The 23,069-nt window shown below is 44.0% G+C and overlaps 1 protein-coding gene across 1 annotated transcript; it reads right to left on the bottom strand.

Annotated features, from left to right (window-relative positions):
• Nucleotides 1-2,130: 2,130 nt before the first annotated feature.
• On the bottom strand, nt 2,131-21,161 carry PDIA4 (protein disulfide isomerase family A member 4). The gene is made up of 10 exons (XM_080931849.1): nt 20,888-21,161; nt 16,274-16,448; nt 15,081-15,286; nt 13,542-13,680; nt 10,626-10,831; nt 10,352-10,510; nt 8,606-8,757; nt 5,016-5,172; nt 4,081-4,314; nt 2,131-2,772 (listed from the first exon to the last, which is right to left on the bottom strand). The coding sequence occupies exons 1-10, from the start codon at nt 20,973-20,975 to the stop codon at nt 2,357-2,359; spliced, it is 1,932 nt and encodes a 643-aa protein (XP_080787975.1). The 5' UTR covers nt 20,976-21,161; the 3' UTR covers nt 2,131-2,356.
• Between the last annotated feature and the right edge of the window lie 1,908 nt (nt 21,162-23,069).

Genomic DNA, 23,069 nt, shown 5'->3' with positions numbered 1-23,069 from the left:
TCATTTATACATATGATGTGTAATATATAATCTAAGAGTTCTAATTAGTAATGAAGATTGGAGATAAAGGATCTGTATTCACGTTGGCCAGGGCTACCAAAGAAAGCAGGAGTATCTAGCTAATTGCTACCCTTGAAACCATATACCTTGAAATTTTGCTATACATTATGGCACTGTAGAAAGAAACAAACATATCCATACATTATGATTCTGACATAGCATATTCACAAGAGAAAAAAAAGATGCTTAATTCACACACACACACACACACACACACATTTCATGGCTTTACTTTGACCCAGGGCAGGGTCAAGAAAGGCAGAACAGATATCTGTGATGGAAGTAAAAAGGATATAAAGAGCCAAAGAAAAACTACAGAGAGTCCTTGGTGACTGGAGTTCCAGGAAGTTGTCATGCTTTTAGAGTCAAGAATCTTGAATACCCAAGACCAGGAGTTAACACTGGCCACTGTCAAGATCTGAGAAATCTCAATACCAAGCCTGCTCAGAAACTGCAAGAATTTAAGTGCTGCCAAGGTCTAAGAATTCCCAATTGCCTGGCCACCTGAGAACTCTAGCAGTGGCGAAGTTAGCAGATGTACTACTGGGAACTACACCAGAGCTCTAACAGTAGAGGGCACCAGCTGCAGCTGCTCCTACCTGCTACTCAAGAGATTATAAATGATACAAATGGTGCCAAGAAAATACTACTGGTGAGTCCTAATAACATTCTGCTATACTCAAAGATCAGTGCCTTATGATAGTCATCATCAAAGACACTTCCTCTGGCAGTAGATGGGAGTCAGCCAGACATTAGTCTTTAAGTCCTCAGAGCTCAGGGAATCCCTGCGAATCACCCGAGCCTCTGAATCAACTAAGCAAGGCACATGTGAGCTTAGAGACTGAAGCAGCAGGGCACATAGCTGACACGGGTCTGCATCAGGTCCTGTGTATATACTATACCTTTTTATGAGGCTCTTGAATGTGAGAACAGTGGATCTGACTCTTGTGCCTGCTCTGGGGAATCTTTTCCTCCTACTGAGTTGCTACGTCCAACCCCAATATGACAGTTTTGCTTCGTTTTTTATTTTGTGACAGTAGTCGCTGTATCAGGCACGAATTCCAGAGTGATGGCCCCTAGGCTTTGAAGTAACCTTTTGTAGTCAGTAACTGTTGTCTTAGGTTTATGGAGTGGCTTTTCCTGAAAGATTAACACACCCTTTGTGTAACTTAGTCCTGATACTTTCCTGGAAAACCAGCAAGTCTTATGTGGCTTAAAATTCCTTAGGTAATGTTTCCTTCAGATAACTCAGATTATCAGGTAAGAGATTTTGGTATGTGGAAACTGACTCAATAAAAGTGCCTTCTGTGTAACAATAAAGAGGCTCTGCAAATCAGTCAGTTCATCAGAGGCTGACCGGCCCTGCTGCTGAGAAGCCTGAACTTGGCATGCAGTGTCTATTCCTGATCATGCTGTGTACCTCAGGACACTTGACACGTTTCCATGCTTAGTTGTTCTCTCTTAGAAGCCAGCCTTTGTTTTTTGGGACAAGATTTCTGTGTACCACAGGCTGTCCTCGAACTCACTCTGTAGACCAGGCTGACCTTGAACTCAGTTCCACCTGCCTCTGTGCTGGGATTAAAGGTATGAGCCACCATACCCAGCTTAAGGTGATCTTACCCTACCCTTTCCACCATCAGCAGCATACCACAACCTTTTGACTACCCCAGTTTCCAGGTTGCCTGAGGTCATTATATTTTAGCAGTGGAACTGGCACGAGGGACCAATACTCCATTACTACTTGTCATCCAGGTGTGTCAGATGCTGGAATGGCTATGTCCATCCAGCACGGGACACTGTTCAGCCTGGGCACAGACATGACTCTAACACCAGGCTGAAATACCATCCTGGCCAGTTGTCAGGGGAGTGTGATCCCTCAACTGTGTGTCATCAGCAGAAAGAAATCAAAAGCATACCAACAGTTACCTACTTTTAAGCTAAAAGTTGTCTGAACGAGAAAATAAAAGGCAAACAACATGATTTGGCAAAGACTTTAAACTTTAAATTAAAAAAAAAAAAACAAAATGATTCTTAAACAGAAGATCCAAAACTTATGTTTGAGAAGAAATATTAAAGTAAACAGTTAAAAAGATCCAAAATGATAAAAAATAGATGTATCCTCCATAAAAATCTGATCTAAACTATCAAGTCATTCATGGTTATTCAGTATCAGAGCATGAGGTGTCATTAACAAAATATATATATTAAAAAAAAAAAAAGTCAAGATCCTGCCACTTTACGGATGGCTCACTTGCTTGGTGGCCAATGCTGTCCACCTCTGCAGACGGTTAGGCCTTTAAAGCTCTTCCTTGGTCCTGCTCCTCTTTGTGGCATGTTCATCTATAAACTTGCTTAAATGCTCCAGATCTCTGTCACCACCCTCAAATTTAATTGGGTTCTTTTTGTCCCCACTTGGGGCAAAATAGATGGTGGGAAAGCCCTCCACCTTGTATCGGTCATTAGTGATGTCGTTGGCAGTAGCATCCATCTTGGCGATGACCAAGTCCTTCTGGCCCTTGTATTTCTTGCCTAGGTTGGTGTAGATGGGCTCCAGCTGCTTGCAGTGGCCACACCAAGGGGCATAGAATTCGATGAGGACATCCTTTTTGGGGTCCATCACAATAGCATCAAAGGTCTTTCCCACTACCACCTTGACTGGTCCTTTGTTGTTCTTGGGTACTGGCTGTGATTTGATGACTGGCTTTAGTTTTCCTGCCAAACACAAAAAAGAGGAGATGTCAGTTCTTAGAACACCATGAATCCTGCTACTCTTGTAAGAACCAGGCACTCAGGCAATCTGACTTACTGGTTACAAGAAGTTATTAGCCCCACTGACAGGTAGGGACTTAGCCCCTTTAAAATCTTCACCAACAATGGGCAATATTCTATAATAAAAGTATCTTCTACTCTCCCGGTCCCTACAAAGTCCAGTCTAACAGAAACACTGACCAAGCCGGAGAGCTATCGAGAGCACTAGCACTGAGTCTGAAACCCCCACATCAACTCTGTCATGCCAAAACTGAGCATCCAAAATGGATAAGGACTGTGGTATGCTACCAAATGGCCAGCAATTAGAATTAGGTGCTTAGCTCAGTCAGGACAATAGACTATGTTTAGAATCCCATCGAAAGTGTTTCTCATGTTCAAAAGCTTGTTATAAAGAGCTTTTGAAAAGTTTCCAAGTCATGCTTTATCCTTTTTCCTAAAAATAAATTCAAAACCTATCAATCAATCAAACTACCAACAAATGAAAGAGGAACTATGAGGCATACTGTGACACGTAAGTACAATAACAGCATTTTAAGAGCCCATGGCCGAAGAATCACAAGCTTGAGGTCAACATGAGATACAGTGAGGTCCTGTCTTAAATAACAAAACAGCAAAGAACAGAGTCGGTCCCCATTCTACCAACCCCGAGGGACAGGAGAAGAAAAATCTAGAGTGAGACTCATGAGTACAAATGGTCAGCAACGGGGAGGCTCCAAGTCAAGTTCCGAAGTCAGAGGTTTTAGCTGTGCCCAACTCTGTACTGTCTGAGATGCATCTGGAGATGCCTCCCAGAATTCTTGTCAAACCACAAACTGGTTTCTTTAGGGTGATGCTACTGAACGAACCCTCATCTGGCTTTTGCTTCCAAAGTAAATACTAAAAAACTTGCCAAAATGAGGAAAAACTAAGCCTTCCAAATGTTTGAAATAACTTAAGTTGTCTTGGTTCCTCAGAGTTTGGGCAGCGCATTGGCCCTTCTTCAGGTAACTAAGTCAAAGAATGAGTTAGAGAGGACCTTGGAGTGGAGGGGTAGCAACAGGGACTTACTAGGCCTTTTCTGTGGGCTGTGGAGAGGAGATTAGGTGTCCTGGTGTCTTCCTCTATCATGTGCTACCTTCTTTTTCTTTTTTAATCATTCTTCATTCATTCATTCATTCATTCATTCATTCTTAAAAGTCCTTTGCTGCCTTGGAAGCTCCAGGAAATCAGTCACCTGTCTTTGTGACACAGACATGTGTGGCCCCAACTTACCTTTTTTAAAAGCTGTGACAAATTCCCGGAGGGTGTCTGAATCAAACTCCTCTGGCTCCATGGCAAACTTCTTCCCACTCTCATCTAGGATGGCTGCGTTGACATCCTCTCCACTCTCACTGAGCCCCAGGTCCTTCACCTCTGTGACATAGTCTTCCTCATCAGCAATGGCAAACGTATACTCAGGGAAATCCTTGGCCACCTCTAGGACTTTGTTACGCCAAAACTGAGTAGCTGAAACAGACATAGGCTGTAGACTAAGCGGCTGGCCAGAGTGTCTGTGAGATTCAAGATTCTGACACTGCTATTCTCTGACAAGGCACGGGACCCAGAGGTACCTCAACTGGACAGAAAAACATCTTGGTATATGGACACTGTGAGCAGGTGGCTTAAGGACAGAAATCAAACTAAACCCCAGCAGAGCTAGGTACTAGCAATACAGTTATCTGGAGAGAAGCTAGTTCAGCATGAGATCTGCTACATTAGCTCTAAGAGAGTAGGTACTAGGCTTGACTCTTTTTTTTTTTTTTTTAAACCATCTATTTTCTTTGTTGCATAATTTTTATTATACTATAAATAGTATAAATACACCAGTTATATTATACTATACACTGTAAGAGTATATGTGTGAAAATCAGGGAACAACTCGTAGGAACTGGTTCTCTATCTACCATGTAGGTCTTGAGGATTAATCTCAGGTCCTCAGGATTGGCACTGAATGTTTTCACCTGTTGAGCCAACTCTCTAGCCTTAGGTTTGTCTCTTAACTTCCCTTTTGCTAAATCATGAAGGAAAAGGGGTGCTATATGGCTCAGAACTCAAAATTCTATGTTATAGGCAAAAATATACCCACACTATTAACTTTAAGGGCCCTAGAGCAAGATTTCTAAAAGTAGTGGCACCCGCCTTAAAAAGGCATTGGTAGGGTCTCTCACCAGTTCTGTAATCAAAGCTGAAGTCCACACTGTAGTATACAACCACCAGGGGGCGTTTGCTGTACCGCTTAGCGTCATTAGAAGTCTTTCGATGGCCCACAAGGGGCAAGGCATGTTTCACCACATAGTCCTTAATGGCTGATGCCTCTGTGGAGCCCTGTTTCAAAGAGAGCATAGATGAGAGCAAGCCCAATAAAACAGGAGCTCTAGCTAATATGCTTCCAGAGTCACTGTAAAGCACAGACGTTTGTTTCGAAATGTTCAGAACAGGAGGGCTAGGTGAGCTTACTCACCCCCATCCAATCACACCCTTTCTTCTGACTAGAACTCCAAAGCCCAATGGAAAAAAAAAAAACTTAAGTGTCTTAAACAGTGACTACACATAGACTGAACCATGCAGGTCCTTCTATATGCAGTTAGCAGAGCTTCGCAAGAGCCCTTAAATCTATTTTGTAGATGGTGAGGTAAGATAAAAGCTACTAAGTGGCCCTGCAAAGTTTTGCAGTTGGCCACAAGTAGCCACACCTTTAATCCTTCAGATTGTACTAGAGAGCAGTGGAGCCTCAAGTTAGAATTTAGAGCCAGACAAAGCTACATGGTTGGTGAGCTGCTCAACCACCGAAACCACCTTTTCTCTGGGGGGCTGTGCTCTAAGGGCTTTGCACATTCAGACACAAACAGCTGTACTTAGCTAGGCTTGACAATGTACTCCTTTAATGATGGCCTATACGCTTCTTCCAGTGAGATGTTTCAGCAGTGTCAAGGGAACCCAAGTTTTCATGGCACCTAAAATATGTCAGTGACATTTCTAAAAGGACACACAACTCAGGTTTCGGAGACTGGAGGTTCTTAGGGTTAACACTGAAGACTCAAATCAAGCCCTTTCCACATACTGTCTCACAACCACCAAGGGTAGTAGGTACAGCCACTTTACAGCTGAAGAAACTTGCACAAGATTATTAACCGGCTTTCCCAAAGTTCTACACTTATCATACAGTAGAGATGAGCCCAGGTTCCTGTATAGACGGGAAGTCAGGGAGCAGATGGCAACCAGGGCTGAAGCAGAGGGTCTGTTCTGATGCCAATGGGTGCGTAGATTGTGCTACAAAAGCAAGCAAAGAAGCCCTGGAAGCTGCAATAAGGCACAGGCTTCAGGTCCAGGTGGCCAAGAATCAAATGAAGTCTTTAATCACATCATCATCATGAGACAAGGTCCACTCAGGGAGGAAACTCAAGAGCAGGGAAGCAATGACGGCTGCAAACGACCTTGTAGTCTTTCTGGACTAAACATCTTTTTAAGAATGTGCTGAACTGTGAGGAGCCGTGTGGTCTCCAGGCCTAGCATTCCGGAGCAGAGGCAGGGGAATCTCTGAATTCGAGGCCAGCCTGTTCTATATAGTGAGTTCCAGAAAAGCCAGAGATACAAACTGAGACTCTATTTCAAGAAAATTAGCTAGCATACCAAGGTGACTCCAGGCAAGCCTGGGTATAAACTACTATCCTATCCTTTGTCTCCCTCAACACCTGCACCTACATCTATAGTAAAACCTTTCCTTTTAAAATAAACTCCCAACTTCAGCTTAAAATCTCAAAAACCAACCAACCAGCAATCTGGGTCCTTTCCTGGGAGCACACAAATGCGAGAGCAGTGTGTGACGATAAGGGTCCACAACCCCTAACAGGATCCCCCTGGGTCACCTGTTCTATGACTCAAGATGAAAGAAAGATCTGAAGGGGTGGCAGCACTGAGCCCAGGGAAGGTCCTAAACCTTGCACAGTAAAGAAACCAGTGAGTATGCAGACCATGACAGGATGAGAGGGGTGAGGGCCAAACACACAGGGCACTGTGGTCTTTCCCAAATACACAGGGCACTGTGGTCTTTCTGGATTTGTGTGGCGGTTTGAGTAAGAAGTGCTTGCACAGGCTAATGTGTTTGAATGCTAGGCTACCAGGGAGTGTCACTACTTGAGAAGAATTAGTTGTTGTGGCCTTGTTGGAGAAGTTTATCACTGGGGTTTTGGGGTTTCAAAAGCTCAAGTCAAGCCTACTGTCTCTTTTTCTGCTGTCTTTGGATACAGATGTAGAACTCTAAGCTTCTTCTCCAGCACATCTGCCTGCATGCTGCCATGCTTCAAATAGATTACGCCTCTGAAACTATAAGCCAGCCCCAATTTAAGAGCTGCCTTGGTTGTGGGGTTTCTTCAAGCAACAGAACACTGACCAAGACCGAAGTTCATAGCTGCCCACTTGGTGCTGACTGCTTCCCTTCCCCCAATTCTTTCTTTCCTTAGTCTTTTGCCACTGGGGGTGTTATTGTTGCTCAGGAGAGGCAGAATGTAGTTCATGATGGGGTCCCAGGTGTCTGGTTCTCCTCAGAACCAGAAGGGATAACTTCTGAGGATCCTGGTCCTCCAGCTGGTACGAACGGTTCCTTGGAGTTCCAATCTGGCTAGAATGGCCAAAGTGTTATAGCTCTCCAAAAGGAAGCCTGTACTCGGCAGGTAGAAGGGGTCTCTCCTGCTGCCAAAGCAGCACTAATCCTAGCAGCAGCAGTGGTATCCCACAGCAAGCATGGTGTGGGGTGCAAAGGCAGCCCAGCCTGCTAGGCAGAGCCATGACCTAGAGATAAATGCTTTGTCAGGAGAGAAAACTCTTTCCCCAGAGTGTTACAGCTCAACAAAACAGCCTCTCTCAGATGATTCTCGGTGAAATAACTTGTGTGCTTTATTCCATGTGGATTGGGAGCTTTTATAAACATTTTGGGAGGAAGGTGGGATCCAGGAGTAAATGCTTACCATTGGCTCAGTATGAGATGTTAAGGATGCTCTATACTCCGAATACTGTCCCCTATACAACTAATTGTCATGGCCCTTTCAATGGTTATGCATTCCAGGACAAGTAGAGTGTGACAGGGAGCTGGCCCTATGCTTACCATTCTCAACTCAGAAATTTCTGGGGTTCTGGGCTTACTCAGCTTTACCAGTTCTTCTGTCTGGTGGCATGGTCCACTTGCACCACAGGGTCTCATCAAAACCCAGAGCTCAAACACCAGGAGCCTCAGCACAATGAGACCAGCATCATCAGGGAAAAATACAGCACAACTACTCACTGACTATTCTCCTATCCTGTACCCTGAAGCTTGTAAGTGGGGTGAGAAGAAAAGGCTGGGAAAGATGACTTGAATACAAAGGAGTAGAACTCTTCAATAGAATTAGAAGTTTGGCTTTTTTAGATGAGGTGTGTCACTGGGGGTGGATTTTAAGGTTTCAAAAGCTCTTGTATGCCAGGATCTCTCTGCCTATGGATGTCAGCAACTGCTCCGATGCTGGCTGCTTCATACCATACTTCCTACCAGAATAATTCACTAAACCTCTAAAACCACAAGCAAGCCTCCAGTTAAATACTCTCCTTTTTCAGAGTTTAGTGTCTCTTCATAGCAATAAATAAGAACAGTGACTAAAATAGGTATGGCACACCCTGTAGGCAGAGAAAATTCTCCACATTTCCAAGTCCAGATGCTGTGCATGTAGAATGCCCAGGAACTGGCATAGTATAGGATGCTGCACACCTCTGAAGAGCCCTCACTCACCTGAACATCCATCACATGGGCCCTGGGCTCATACTTGGAATGGAACTTCTCAGGCTGCATCAATACCAATTTCCCCAGGGAGACTTTCAGGAACTTAGCTATTTCGGTACTGAAAGTGTGATGAAATTTGTAATCTTCTCTCAGGTTGTTAGCTGACAAATTAACAGAATATATTAAATTGATTAAATAACAGTTTTATGACCCTCATTGGCCAAGCACGTGTCTGAAGAGCGTGACGGCCACTGTGAGCTCTGAATGGACAGTATGCAGAGCGTAGCACGCAAAGGAGCCGGTTTCTAACGCTCAGCACAAATGCAGCATCTGAGTCTTCCATCTTAGAATTTGTCGGAAGTACAAAACGCATCCACAGGAATTTAGAACAAATGTCTCCTGTCTATGACAAGTAGCAAACTGGGATTCAAGACAACAGTTCCTCTCAGAGAACATGCAAGTACCACATATTCTTATGACTTTACACTGAGGTTTCACACCTGGTGCCCTTCATAGAGGTTTGCTCTCTCGTCCTGAGATTAAGAATTCGGCATTTAGCCAAAGCCCTGGTGTACTGGCTGGTTTTGTGTGTCAATGTGACACAAGCTGGAGCTATTACAGAGAAAGGAGCCTTCCTTGAGGAAATGCCTCCGTGAGATCCAGCTGTGAGGCATTTTCTCAAGTAGTGTTCAAGGGTGGGAGGGCCCATTGTGGGTGGTGGTTTTGGGTTCTTTAAGAAAGCAAGCTGAGTTGAGTAAGCCAGTAAGTAAAATCCCTCCATGGTCTCTGCATCAGCTTCTGCTTTTTGACCTGCTTGAGTTCCAGTCATAACTTACTTTGGTGTTGAACAGCAATGTTTATTCAGTGTAAGCTGAATAAACCCTTTCCTCTCCAACTTGCTTCTTAGTTATGATGACTAAGCCTGGGTAAGTTTTTCCTGATTAGTCAAGAACAGATGATAGGTAACCAATGAAGAACAAAGAAACATGAATTAAACTGAGCTCTTCTCTTAGGTTTTGACAAACAGACTGAGCAGAGTAAAGCTCATATTTTTAATCCCAGCACCGTGGAGGCATAGGTAGGCAGATCTCTGTGAGTTTGAGGCCAGTCAAGCTCACATAGTACAACCATGGCTACACAGAGAGGGCCTGTCTCAAAACAAATCACCAGCCTGAATTGAAAGTATGCACAACCGTTGCTATGCCACAGAGAGATCAGCTTAAGGTGACAAGTGCCATGCTGAAAGGGCACTCAGTAATGAAGTAAACTACAGTTGTGCTGTATAAAGGGGGAAATGAGGAAAAGGTGGATAAGGAGGATCCTAAAACTCACAAACACTGGCCTGATGAAGTCAGTCTGTGACCATAGTTTTAGTAACTAGCAAGAGCCAGGACCTGAATCCAGGCCTAAGTCAGAGGTGTTCTTCCAAGGTCAGAGCTGTTTTTTCTAGGAGAGGAGAAAGGCAAACAACTTGAATAAATGTGATTGTATGGGATGACGATGACAGCCACAGGACCTGACCCACAGCCCAAGCAAGGCTGCAAAGCTCATTCCCACAGGTACTCCCTTGGTTATTCCATCAAGCATTTGCTACACTGATGCACTGTTATGTAAGAGCACTGGCTGTTTTTTGTGGTGCTACAGTTTGAGTCCAGGACCTCAGGCATGCTAGACAAAAACCCAATCAGTATGTTAATTTTATGCAAAACAGTCTACATCTCCAAAGCCTTATGAGTATGGGGGGCACATACTCACCAGCATCCTGATACTGCAAGTAGGCTGGGTCACTGTCTCCCTGGAAGACCCCAATGATGACAACATCATCTCCATCCCTCAGGAACTCCTGGACCTGCTTCAGGGTCAGAATCTCCTTTGAGGGAGGCCCAGACTGCTCAATCATGTAGTCAACAATTCCTAGGAGCAGAGTGCATGTCTGAGGAAGATCCTTGCAGCTGACCACATCCTCTAGCTCCCAGCTGTACAAAGGACATTCCCTTTCCACACACTATGAGGAAGGTAGCTGCCATACCATATTTCTCTCGTGGACCATTGTAGTCAAAAGGCCTTCCTTTGCGGAAAATTTTCAAAGTGGGGTAGCCAGAGACACCAAACCTCTTAGCCAGGTCTGTTTGTTCCGTGGCATCAACTTTGGCTAAGGGAATTGGGGGAGAGCGCTTGCTGAGCTCCTTGGCAGCCTTCTCATACTCAGGGGCAAGTTTCTTGCAGTGTCCACACCTGCCAAAAAGAAGTCAATTCTATCAGGAATTTGTCCTAGCGTGGATTCATTTATTCATTCATTAGCTAAATGAGGTGCAGAGACCACCCATGGTCCCAAAGAACTCCGTTACATCCACCAAATCTTGGAATGTCTCCTAGGTGAGAATGGCAAGACAGGCCCCATAGACATGCTAAATTGTTAGAACGAGAGATTCCTGCCACTGGCATTCACACCCTAGGGGCCTGTGTGTAGATAGGAGCACGACAAACTGTGGTAAAAGTAAGACAAGGAACAAAGCAAGAGAGCCAATATCCTAAAAAGGGAGAAGATTTTCTTAGGGCCTGAAGGCTGTCAACAACGTAAATCAGGAATGGCTTCATTGAGAAGGTGACAGCCAATGCTTTTTTGGCCTTTACCTGATATCAAGTATAGACAGGTTAGCAGGATGCAGGGGCTGAGAGAGGTAACAATGTAAACATAGACAGAAAATTAGAGTGCAACAAATTCTTAGTCTACAAATCAACCAGAGCAGGAGATGAATAAGAGCAAGAGGCACTTTCAATTAAGATTATGATTAACACAGACTGTCTAGTGGCCAGAGTAGCAGAAGAGTACATGCCTATCTGACTGGCACCCAGGTTCATTTAACCTTTGGCAGCACACACACCAAACAAAACATTAATTAATTAGTTAATTAATTAAATAGACAATCTATACCAGGACACCCTGATGACTTGAATCTGCTTTCAGGTTCTCAGATCCTCCCAGCTAACATATACACTGTCTTCTCTAGGTCCTTGGGAAACTCAATTAAAGGGTACATGTAAACTATCTGCAAATAAAGAATAACTCTCATCTTAGGTACCATGAACTTACAAAATGCTTACTTAGTGAGCTTGCTAGGTTCACAGTTTGCTACACACAGCTCCTGAGTGGTCACTGTGGAGGCTAGAATGAATGTCCCCCGTCTCCCACTGGAATGCTCGGTCCCTATTTGGTGATGGCTATTTGGAGAAGCTTAGAGGCTATAACCTTGTTGGAGGAAGTATGTCACTAGAAACGGGCTTTCGGAGTTGAAAAGATTCCCACCATTTTCTACTTTATTCTCTTTGCTTCATTCTTGTAGGTCCTCAGCTTCCCACCCCTGCTGCCAAGCCTGCACTCTGCCGTCATGGACCATAAAGCCACACAAACTTCTTTTATAAGCTGACGCTGTCATAGTCTTTCCTCACAGCAAATAGCAACAGTCATAAACTAGAAAGGGTAGGTGACCCACTAGTACAATGTCATATCCCACCCACAATGTCAGGACCCCTCTATAGCAATCAATGTAAGGACTGGCATCTCTTCAGCACTGAAGCTGGGCTACGAAGGTGCCACAGGCTTATCTGCCCCTCAGTATCCTATATTTTCTCCCTTCTCCAGCTCGCTTTCCTTTTGGGCATTCCTTTGTGTTGTCATTGCATCTGAACATCCAACAATCAACAGACATAGTGGTTTCTGCTGCAGAATCCAGAAAGCCTCAAGTTTGGGTTCACACAGGCCCTGCCTGGAGCCAGGGCAGACTAGCCCCTTGCTTTGGATCAGGCACAGATCTTCCTGCTGATTCTCCAACAAACTTCTTTTCCTTGCTGACACTCCGGGGCTTCATCCATGCAGACACTTGAGGGCACTCTTATTTTATTTATGTACTTATTTCTGATTTTATGAGACAAGGGTTCTTCTGTGTAATTCTGTCTTTCCTGGAACTCTCTCTGGAACCATAAAGCCACACAAATTCTATAGAGCAGGCTGGCCTCAAACTCCCAGAGATCCACCTGACTCTTACCTGCCAAGTCCTAGGATTAAAGGCTTGCCCCACCACTCTTGCCCAGTGCTCACATCCACAATTCATAATTTGGTCTTTATTCTAGTCTAAGTGACCCATCCAGACAAATGCTAAGTCGGCTCAAAAACCAAAACCCCTGGCCAATGAATGAACAATTCACCAAAATAATGCCAGATTATTTCCTGGGAAGTCCAGGGGCTTATATTCATCTCTCTACAAGTCTTTTTCCATCCAGGTGTGGTAACACATGCCTGAATTCCAGGAGTCAGGAGGTTGAAGCAGGAGGACTGCTCCAAGTTTGTAGGCCAATCTAGGCTACACAGCAAGGCCATTTTAAGAAACCAAAAAACAGGGGCTGGAGAGATGGCTCAGTTGTTAAGAGCACTGACTGTTCTTCCCGGGGTCCTGAGTCCAGCAACCACATGGCTTACAAGCATCTGTAATGGGATCTGATGCTCTCTTCTGGTGTGTCTGAAGACAGCTACAGTTACTTACATACTTTAAAAAAAGAAAGAAAGCAAGAAAGCAAGAAAGAAAGAAAGAAAGAAAGAAAAACCAGGCTGGCAAGATGGTTTAGCAGGCAAAAGTGCTTGCCATGCAAGGCTGAAAACTTGAGTTCAATTCCCCGGAACAAAAATGAAAAGAGCAAATATTCCACAAAGCTGTTCTCTTACCACACATACACCTGTTCACACTGGCACGCACACACAATGACGTTTAAAGTGAGGACTTGCTTCCTTTCATACGCATTCCTCCCATGATTTCCTTACAGTCCCAGACTACTGCCTCAACCTAGCTTTGTATTAACCTTGCTGGCTGTGCACTGCAACCCTCACCGATGCTTAAAGAGTTCTGAACACTCATTATCATAATTATCATGAATCTGACTGTTAACATACCATGGGGCATAGAACTCCACCAAAATGATGTCTGCATTATTTACAACATCGTCAAAGTTATCTTTACTCAGTGAAAGAGTGACTTCAGGTGGAGGCGTCCAATCGGGCTGGGAAACTTCTCTGACTTTGGCAACAATTTCTAAAAGATAAAACCACAGAAAAACATGAGACTGAATAGATGACCAGGACGTGCCTCTCAGCAACTGCTATGCTTGCTGACTCTCACTATGCTCGGCACCACGCTGATAACGAACCTCTGCTACCCTAAGCAAGGCCCCAACTACCAATTAAATGTCTTTTCTAAGAGTTGCCATGGTCATAGTATCTCTTACAGGATCCAAACAATAACTATGACAGATGCATATTAATCAATCTTACAACATACCTGAAACATGTATAAACTATTTACATGCTCAGCCATATACATACATCTTGGCACCAGATCTCAGGCACCATGAAATGTGGGCAAAATCTAGAAAATTTCAAACAGCAGAAGCTCCTACTGCTCAGGCTGTAGCAGAATCACCTGGGAAGTGTGCCTAGGGGCTGGTAGGATGGCTCAGTGGGAAGTGTGCCTAGGGGCTGGTAGGATGGCTCAGTGGGAAGTGTGCCTAGGGGCTGGTAGGCTCTTGCCACCAAGCCTGAAGACCTTAGATCCATCCTTAAGATCCATATGACAGAACCCGTAGAAGTTGTCCTTGGCCTTCATATATAGACCGTAGCATGCCTATAATAATCACACATGCAGATTAAAAAGTGTGGTAGTTTTTGTGGCTTCATTTCAGAAATGGAGTCAATAACTGGAGTGGAAAATAATACATTTTAAAAAGATTAACCAGGCTAGTGGCACATACCTTTAATCCCAGCACTCAGGAGGCAGAGGCACAGGGATCTCAGAGTTCGAAGCCAGCCTGGTCTACAAAGCAAGTCTCAGGACAGGCAGCACTACATCGTGAGACCCTGTCTCAAAAATAAACAAAAATAGTCAATACGATAGATAAATGGGCCAAAGCTGCAGAGGTAACACAAGTAGTGGAAAGTTTGCTTATCATAAGTTACTCTGGTTTGATAAATAAAAGTAAAATAAATAAACAAGTGATTCTTAGGACAGGGAGTTGTAAACATTCCTCTTTACTACAGATATCACCAAGAACCAGGGAGACCAATCTTCACAGGATCACTATACCTACTGCCCAGAGGCCCTGAGCCAGTTTACCAGGAAACAATCATTTATTAAAAATTCACTCAGATAATGAATGAATGCCGACCAAGGGGATGAGGAATCTACTACAGCACACGCAGCTCTAAAGGGTCCGAAGTAGGCCAGACCGCCCGTTAAAGCTGGGTGGCTATTACCATTTTCTTCCTTTATGGATGTGCATTCAAATCAGGGTCGGGAGACATGCAAACCAAGGACTTGGGTTGTTAAGGATTGTCCTTGGCTGAAGAATGTGTGTTTTCTTTTAAATGTATATGTACCAGTTTATGGAGGCCAGAGCTCAACACGAGTTCCTTAGGTACCATTCCCCCACAGCTCACCTTCCTGGGTCCTAGAGCCATCATAGTCAACAGCCTGTCCTTTCTTCAGGATCTTGATGGTGGGGTAGCCACTTACATCGAATTTGCTGGCCAACATGGACGCTGAGGTCGCATCAATCTTTGCAACAGGAATGGGAGGATCGTTATCCTTCAAAGTACTGGCAATTTTCTCATATTCTGGAGCAAATTGCTTGCAGTGCCCACACCTGAGAAATGTAAGAAAGAAGAAAAAGGATTACCTGTATCTAAAGAGACTGAAATCCAAGCAAGATATTCAAAACACAGAAGCTTTACAGAAAGACTTGTAGTTTAGATACCATATACACAACAACTGTTTTTGCAACTAAAAAAAACAAAACAAAAAACAAAAAAATACAAATAACCCAAAACCATAAAACAGCTGGTATATAAAATACAACTAAAACCTCAAAACTGATAACAGGACCACTTATAGATAATAATGGCTTTAAATCACATATTAGATAAATAATGTGAGATTACCTCAGAAGTGAAACAGAGCACATAGAAGAAAAAGAACAGAAGGGACCACAAAATGCAAAACAGCACAAGAGAAGTGGAAGGAACTTAACAGCTCCCATGCACAGAAAGCATGAGGGGTAAAACAGGAAAAGAATTTGTATCTGTTTCCCCAGAGCTCTGTACAGAAGAACAAAAATAAGACAACAAAATAATCCCAGGGCCAGCAGCCTGCACCTGGAGCTGCCTCTGCCACTTGTTCCGAAACTCTGACCACCATTCTTTGGTGAGGGCTGACTAAGGGCTACCTAATACCAGCTGGAAGGACTGAGTCTCCAGTGCCCAACACCTTGACACCAAGTTGAAGTCCTAGAGCTGGTGAGATGGCACAGCAGGTAAAAGTCATTTGCCACCAAGACTGAAGATCCCAGTTCTAGCCCCTGGACCCACAAAAGTAGGAAAAATGACTCCTGCACATTGTCCTTACTTATATAAGCATACTCTAGCACACACACACTAAAATAATTTTTAAAAAATGTAACAGTAATAATAATGGCTCTGTCTCAAAAATCAAACAAAAAACAATAAAATAAAGTAGTAGAAAAAACTGGAAGAGCTGGAGCTCTTGTGGTCAGCCCCTTCATTGTGACTGTGGCCTAGATGGCCTGAGGTCAGCCATAAAACTGTCTAGCTGTAAGGACTAAGGCTGGTCTTACCATGGTGCATAGAACTCCAGTAGCACTGTATCTTTGTCAGCCACAAAGTTATCAAAGTTTCCATCATTTAAGACCCACACACCGTTTTCTTCCTTAACTTCCAAGTCATCTTCATCTTCTTCATCTTCCTCCTCTTCCTCGTCATCCTCAATGGGATTTTCTGAATCTGAAGCATCTGACCAGAAAATACCCATGCTGGTTAATAAACTCACGACTTTCTCCTTTACACCTATGCCAGAGACCCAAACTCTTAAAACAAGTCATGGGGGCTCTACATCCTTACCCTAGAGATCCTGCTCCACCTCTGTGTACTATATGGCATCTTTACATTCCAAGCAGGGACAGAGGTGTAGGATCCGCATGCCATGGAATCAAAGCCCACTGTCCTGTCATCTTCCAGAATCTCAATAAACCTTTCCTAGTGATACTTTACTTGCCCGTTCCCTCCAAATGCGCAGGTACCAAGATTTACTTTGGTACACACACAAATTCTACTTCTGAAAGAGCTGTGTCATTTTACTTGATATTCTTTAAAATAGCCCACGGGGTTGTTCCTTCAGGAGACGGCTGGAAGGGAAGCATGGTTTTCTTTAGAAAGCCAGCCTTGAGTAATACTCTGAAAGGAAAAAACTTTGAAACAATGACAACTTTACAGACTCAGGGAACCAACAAATACATGAACAATTATACTTTGTTGAAAGTAATTTTCAGAATGTAGGAGAATATGATTGAAACTTTTAAGTTGTTCTTTCCAAACTGCAGAAACAACAAAGCATGAAACTCTGGGTCTCCCTGACTAGTTTCTCCACCAACTGTCATGGCAGTAAACAGATCACATGGAGCAAGCACGCTATTCCTTTCACCCTGAAGCCAGAGTGTGCCAAAGGGCCAATTCTTTTTTCAGGAGCTCAGTCAAGAACACTGCCAGGTACTGTCTGGGACCGAGTACACTCAAGGCCTGAAACCTGTTCCCAGGATCTTGGAACCCCTGAGACTTGTGGAATGTATTAAGTAACCCAATGCTGGCTTTATAATTGTGGGAACATGGAGACCCCCGCTGTGTTTTACCCACAAGCCCCTCACACTGCTCTTCCACAACTCTGAAGCTTTGGGACCGATGAGTTAGCTTTGATCATTATTAAGAATTTTACCAACCTGTAAAATCAGTAAAAAAAAAAAAAAAAAAAAAAAAAAACCTAGCTCTGTCTCACCTGGGCTACTCATATCTTACTCACTTCCCTCCACATTTCCTGCATTATACATCCCTTCCTCAACTGAAGTCTACATTCTTTTTGTTAGAGGTAAGAGAAATCGCTCTAATATGCCCACTTTCAGAGTAAAAACCAAGCTGGCTTGTGCTTCTCTAGCCCACTGCTACCTCCTTCTGGGCACCATCAAAACAGGTGTTAAGGGCAGAGAGGAATTAAAGGAACAGGCTCACAGGTATTCAGGAGGAGCAGAGTAGAGAGGATGTGTGGGTCGGTGATTGAGTCTGTGACTTGACAGTACAAGGATAGCTATTTACCGAGTGGCTCCATGATACATGTTTTTGGACAACTCCATAGGGAAGAAAGGACAGCTTCCTCAAAGAGGTTTTGTTCATATCTTTGTAGAACACTCGGGAACTGGTGAGATGGGAGGGTATACATGTCACACAAAATATAACAATCCTCTGCTCCACGGCACTCAAAAAATGATGCCCGGTCTACTGACATACTTTGAAAGAATCAGAATTAAGTCATAATACACAGCTCATTGATATTGATTAAAGCCAACTCGCTGCTGTTCCAGGAGGGCTGGCGATCTAAGCTTATTTCCTTACACTCACATCAGGCTGAATCCATTCTCAATCATGCCTGACAATCCACACCATATGTACTGGGTGGTATTCACAGCAACCAATTCTTTCGGACATTCAATATTTAATACTAAGTTCACTAAGCTCAATGTTGCTGGTACTCAAAGAGCTTTGCCTACTGCAACCTAACAGGAAGCACCTTCTGGCCAATGCCAGGACTTCACATACGTTATACAAGTACCCTAAAAGAAAAACGAATACGTCCCACTCCCTAAATGATCTGCTGGAAGGAAGGATGCATCACAACCTCTGTCTGGTGGCCACATCATCTGTGGTTTATGGTCATCCACATTCATCCTGGCTGCAGGTTATTTGTCCTAGTCAAGGACTAGAGAGAAAGCATTATGAAATTTGTCTCCTTTTCAAGCCAGGGAACATGGCTAGGAGAGGAAGGGACTCCTGATAGTCCACCTGGTTACAGGAAGACTTATGTGTACAGTGATATAACCAAGCCTGGTGGTGGTGGGCATACCTTTAATCCCAGCACTCAGGAGGCACGAGCAGGTGATCTCTGAGTTCAAGGCCAGCCTAGTCTACAGAGTGAGTTCCAAGACAGTCAGGGCTACACAGAGAACGCCAATCTCTAAAAACAAAAACAAATAAAAAAGAAAAATCCGAATAAAAACCCAAAAACCCGAAACCATGCGTGCTTGGTTGTCTCACATTAAACTTTAAATTTTTTAATGTAAGATTTTTATTTCTGAGTGTTTATCTCTGTTTTCTAAGTTTTATTTTTTAAATTACTTGTTAAGTATGTGTACATGGGTGCAGGTTCCCAGAGGCTCTGTCCTGAAGCTAGAGTTACAGGTCGTTGTGAGCTTACCTAATGGCTGTTAGGAATCAAACTCAGGTCCTCTGGAGGGACAAAACATATTCTTAACCTCTGAGCCATTTTTCCAGCCCTTAGGGTTGTTTTGTTGTGACAGAGATCAAACTTGGGGTCTTGCACATTAGGTAGCTGTTACACTACTGATTTATATCTCCAACCACTAGTTTTTTAACCCTGTCTACCTCCCCTTGATTGGAAAGTATATCTAAAACTTCCAAGTACCTTCTGAAAGGGTGCAGTCTTCTGGCATAAACCAAATGAAACATCTCACATCCATCTTCACATCCAGTCTACACCCACTGAACAAACCTGATGATCACACTGCATCCCTGACCAGGCCATGCCCTGATAGTGACTTTCTGTAAGGATGTCCCCACTTCTTCATCAAGGCCACACTCCACCTTGCCAAGGAGGAGCTAGTATTAGCTGGACAGACAGACATAAGGCCAACATCAAACAGTAAATATCAAACAAAGAGAAAGTTAACTAACACTCAATCACTACAAATGACCCACCCTTGGCACATGCTAGGTAATTGATTTATCACTAAACCACATTGCCAGCCCCACTAAACCTTAGGACCTAGCTAGCCCAAGACGGCTGTCTTTGGTCCAGACACCACAGAGATTCCTGGATTCACCAAGAGCAAACTTTTCCCCAGGTACAGCACCAGTGACCCAAAAGATATGCCACTGGGCTAGTCTAAAGAGCATTTGAAATCCACTCAAGCCCCTCAAGAATTCACACTACCTGGCATTTGGAACCCTGCACATAGGCAGGCAGAACTCTTGGGGTTCAAGGCATGCCTAGTCTATATGATGAGCTCCAAGCTACATAATGAGACCCCCTAAAACAGATCACTGTCTCACAACCAAGTGGTTTTTAACATGTTCTTAAAGCATACACCAACTACACTGGTTCTCAAACTTTCATGTGCCCCCCCCCCCTACAAAGTCTATTCTGCCATTAAAAGTGAAAAATTTGCTTAAAATGCAGACTGCCCTCTTTCTGTTTCGATGTATTTTGGGTCTCTATAAGAAATGAGCACTCAGCCAGTTTGGATAAAGTGCCAAGATAGCCTCATAGGCAAGGCAGATACTGGTTCCTTTCAGCAATCTCCTCATTTCTACTCTTTCCTACCTGGGCAAAGACTCGTGAATCAATGATCCACAGGAATCTTACTCAATAAGAGTATAAAGTCCACATTCCCCCTACATACTAAACTTTTAAAACGGGGTTTGTTTATATTAGACGAAACCTAGTAGGCAACAAGTTAGTGGTTAGAAGGGTAAAGGAAAGGTGTCGATCAGACCTGTTCTCTAGGAACAGCAATTTAACTAGTACTTCCTAATTTCAAAGTTCTTATGTTTTCACCTAGAGAAATTTGAAAAAAGGGTGCGGGCATAATGTCTACGAGTTACATATACTGTTTCTACTAAAGAGTACATGCATCACCAGCCTGAACTCTCAAAACCCAGTGCAGCGACTGGCAAGGATGGTAGCTCCAGTATTCATAAAAGATGAAAACAAAACCTGGGTTATTTCTACTTCTGATGGAGATGCCCAAAATCTAAGACTGCCTCTTCCAGGTCCTTCTAGCGGTCATCCCGCCTACGTCTCGTTTCTAAAACCGGTTTTGGAAACGAGAGTATTCTCCATGAAATTTTTTACTCACCAAAGAGGCAAATCTCAGTAGTGAGGGTGAAGAGACCAGGCACTAGGCACGTCCCTCCACGTTCTAGTCTCAGGTAGGAACTCATGAGGCCCACACCCCTTGATTCTGCACTACACTGAAACTCCAACAAGTTCGTTGCTCCCGGGTCAGTAATTCCTCAGGGGCGTGAGCGATGAACACTGTCAGGCCCCAGCAAGGTTTGCAACCCACGCGAGCTGCTCCCACCTAACTCCGGCCCGCCCACTCGCTCACCTTCGTGCGCATCTCCGGCGCTCGCAGCAGCCAGCAGCTGTGTCAGCGCCAAGAGCAGGACCAACAGCCAAGCTTTCCGGAGCTTCATGGTGGGGAGCGGAGCGAGGCCTGCAAACACCGGCCACCACGAAGCACTCGCCGACCTCCCGAGCGACGCCGGAGCGCACCAAAACCTCCAGGAAGTTCAGCCCGGTGATTGGTTAGAGGCAAGGAAGCCGCAGGCCGTCCAATCCCCGCGCGAATCTGGACGAGAGCCGTGGCGCCCCGCCCACACGGACACCTCCCGGCAGCCCGAGCCCTCCGAGCGGGCGCGCCCCTCTGCTCAGCGTTTAAAACTCCGAGCCCTAGCGTGAGGTGCCCCCTTCTGATTGGCTGAGCCGCGACCACCAATCACCGGCTGCCACTCGGTTTGCTTGGAGGGCCCAGGTCCGGGAAGAGTGCGGGGGAGAACAAAGGCAACCAGCCCAGCACGGGGAGGCGGGGCTTGGGCACTCCTAGGGGAGGGATTGGCTTGGAGGCCTGCTCCCTTTGGCCAAGCTTGGCAGGAAAAACACGTGTAAGAATTGAGAGAAATGGTGGGCTGCGGGTGTAGGTGCTTCCTTCTGAGTCTGTCCTTGTGCGGGAAACTAAAGTGAACAGAACTCCTCTTTTGGAAAAAAAGAGAGATCAGAGATCCTGCCTCTGTTCCCATGTTTTTTTGGCTTCTTGGTTTTTCTGTTGAGCATATAAAAGTTTGAGTTTCTTTTCTGGACATTAGGTTGGGAGAGGAGTATGTAATTGATTCAGAGCTGGGTGTGCTGACTCTCCACGTTTGTGGAGGCAGAGACCCACGACTTTTAATGATTTCTTGTTGCCAAAAACTTAAAAAAAAAAAAAAAAAAAAAAAAAAAGGAAAGAAAAATTATACCTAGGAACTAGGTCTCCATGACTAAGTCAGATTTTTGTCTGAACGTTGCCTTATATTATGATTTTTTGGGGAAAACAAAAAGAGAACCAGTCTACTGGTTTAGATCTAGAAATAACCATGAGTGTTTTGAAGAAGAAACTAGGTTTGCATGTCAGTAAATGGCTGTGCTGGTATTAAGGTTAACACCTATGGATTAACATCTGATAAGACATAGAAGACAAATTAGTCTAAATAAATAAAACTCAGAATCCTGCAGTATTATGTATACAAGAGGAGGAAATGAGCTATATTTATGACTACTCCCCTGGGTTGTCGTTTAAGCACTATTAGACTAGGTTCTAGGCCAATTTGAATGTGTGTTTTCCTTTACTCCAGTATATCTCTCTCTAGAGAAGTAGTCTATTGGGAGAGAGTCCTCACCATTTATATTGTCTGTCTACTTGTGTATCTGTGACAATTCCAGGATGCATGTCCACAACCAGTTCAGATTATATATTTTGAAAATTAAATTTACATGCACACAACTTTTTTTCTTTAAGATTTATTTATTCTTTCTATATGAGTACACTGTAGCTGTCTTCAGACACACCAGAAGAGGGCATCAGATCTCATTACCGAAGACTGTGAGTCACCATGTGGTTGCTGATATTTGAACTCGGGACCTCTGGAAAAGCAGTCAGTGCTCTTAACTACTGAGCCATCTCTCCAGTCCGGCACTAGACTCATAAGGTTTATAATCAATCCTATCTAGGTTAAACTGCAAAAGATGACTATAGCTTCTTATATTTTCTGTAGAACTCAGTGATGGTTCTACCTTTATTACTATTATTTTGATACAATCCTATTCTGTAGTCTCAGCTACTTTGGAGGCTGAAGCAGGAGATCAATTTAGCTCAGAAATTCAAAGCCAATCTGGGCAAGAGGGTAATGCCTTGTCTCAAAACAAAACAAAACCAGATACATATACATATACACTTCTACTCCAACACAAAACAAAAACATCTCCATTTTTAACACTCCATTTTTGTCTTAGTCAGGGTTTCTATTCCTACATAAAACATGACCAAGAAGCAAGTTGGGGAGGAAAGGGTTTATTCAGCTTACACTTCCATATCAATGTTCATCACCAGAGGAAGTCAGGACTGGAACTCAAGCAGGTCAGGAAGCAGGAGCTGATGCAGAGGCCATGGAGGGATGTCACTTACTGGCTTGCTTCCCCTGACTTGCTCAGCCTGCTTTCTAATAGAACCCAGGTCTACCAGCCCAGAGATGGCA

This window comes from Micromys minutus, assembly GCF_963924665.1.
Source record: "Micromys minutus genome assembly, chromosome: 18".
In the NCBI taxonomy this organism is placed as follows: Eukaryota; Metazoa; Chordata; class Mammalia; order Rodentia; family Muridae; genus Micromys; species Micromys minutus.
The sequence above is the reverse complement of the archived record's forward strand: the minus strand, read 5'-3'. Positions and strand labels throughout refer to the sequence as shown.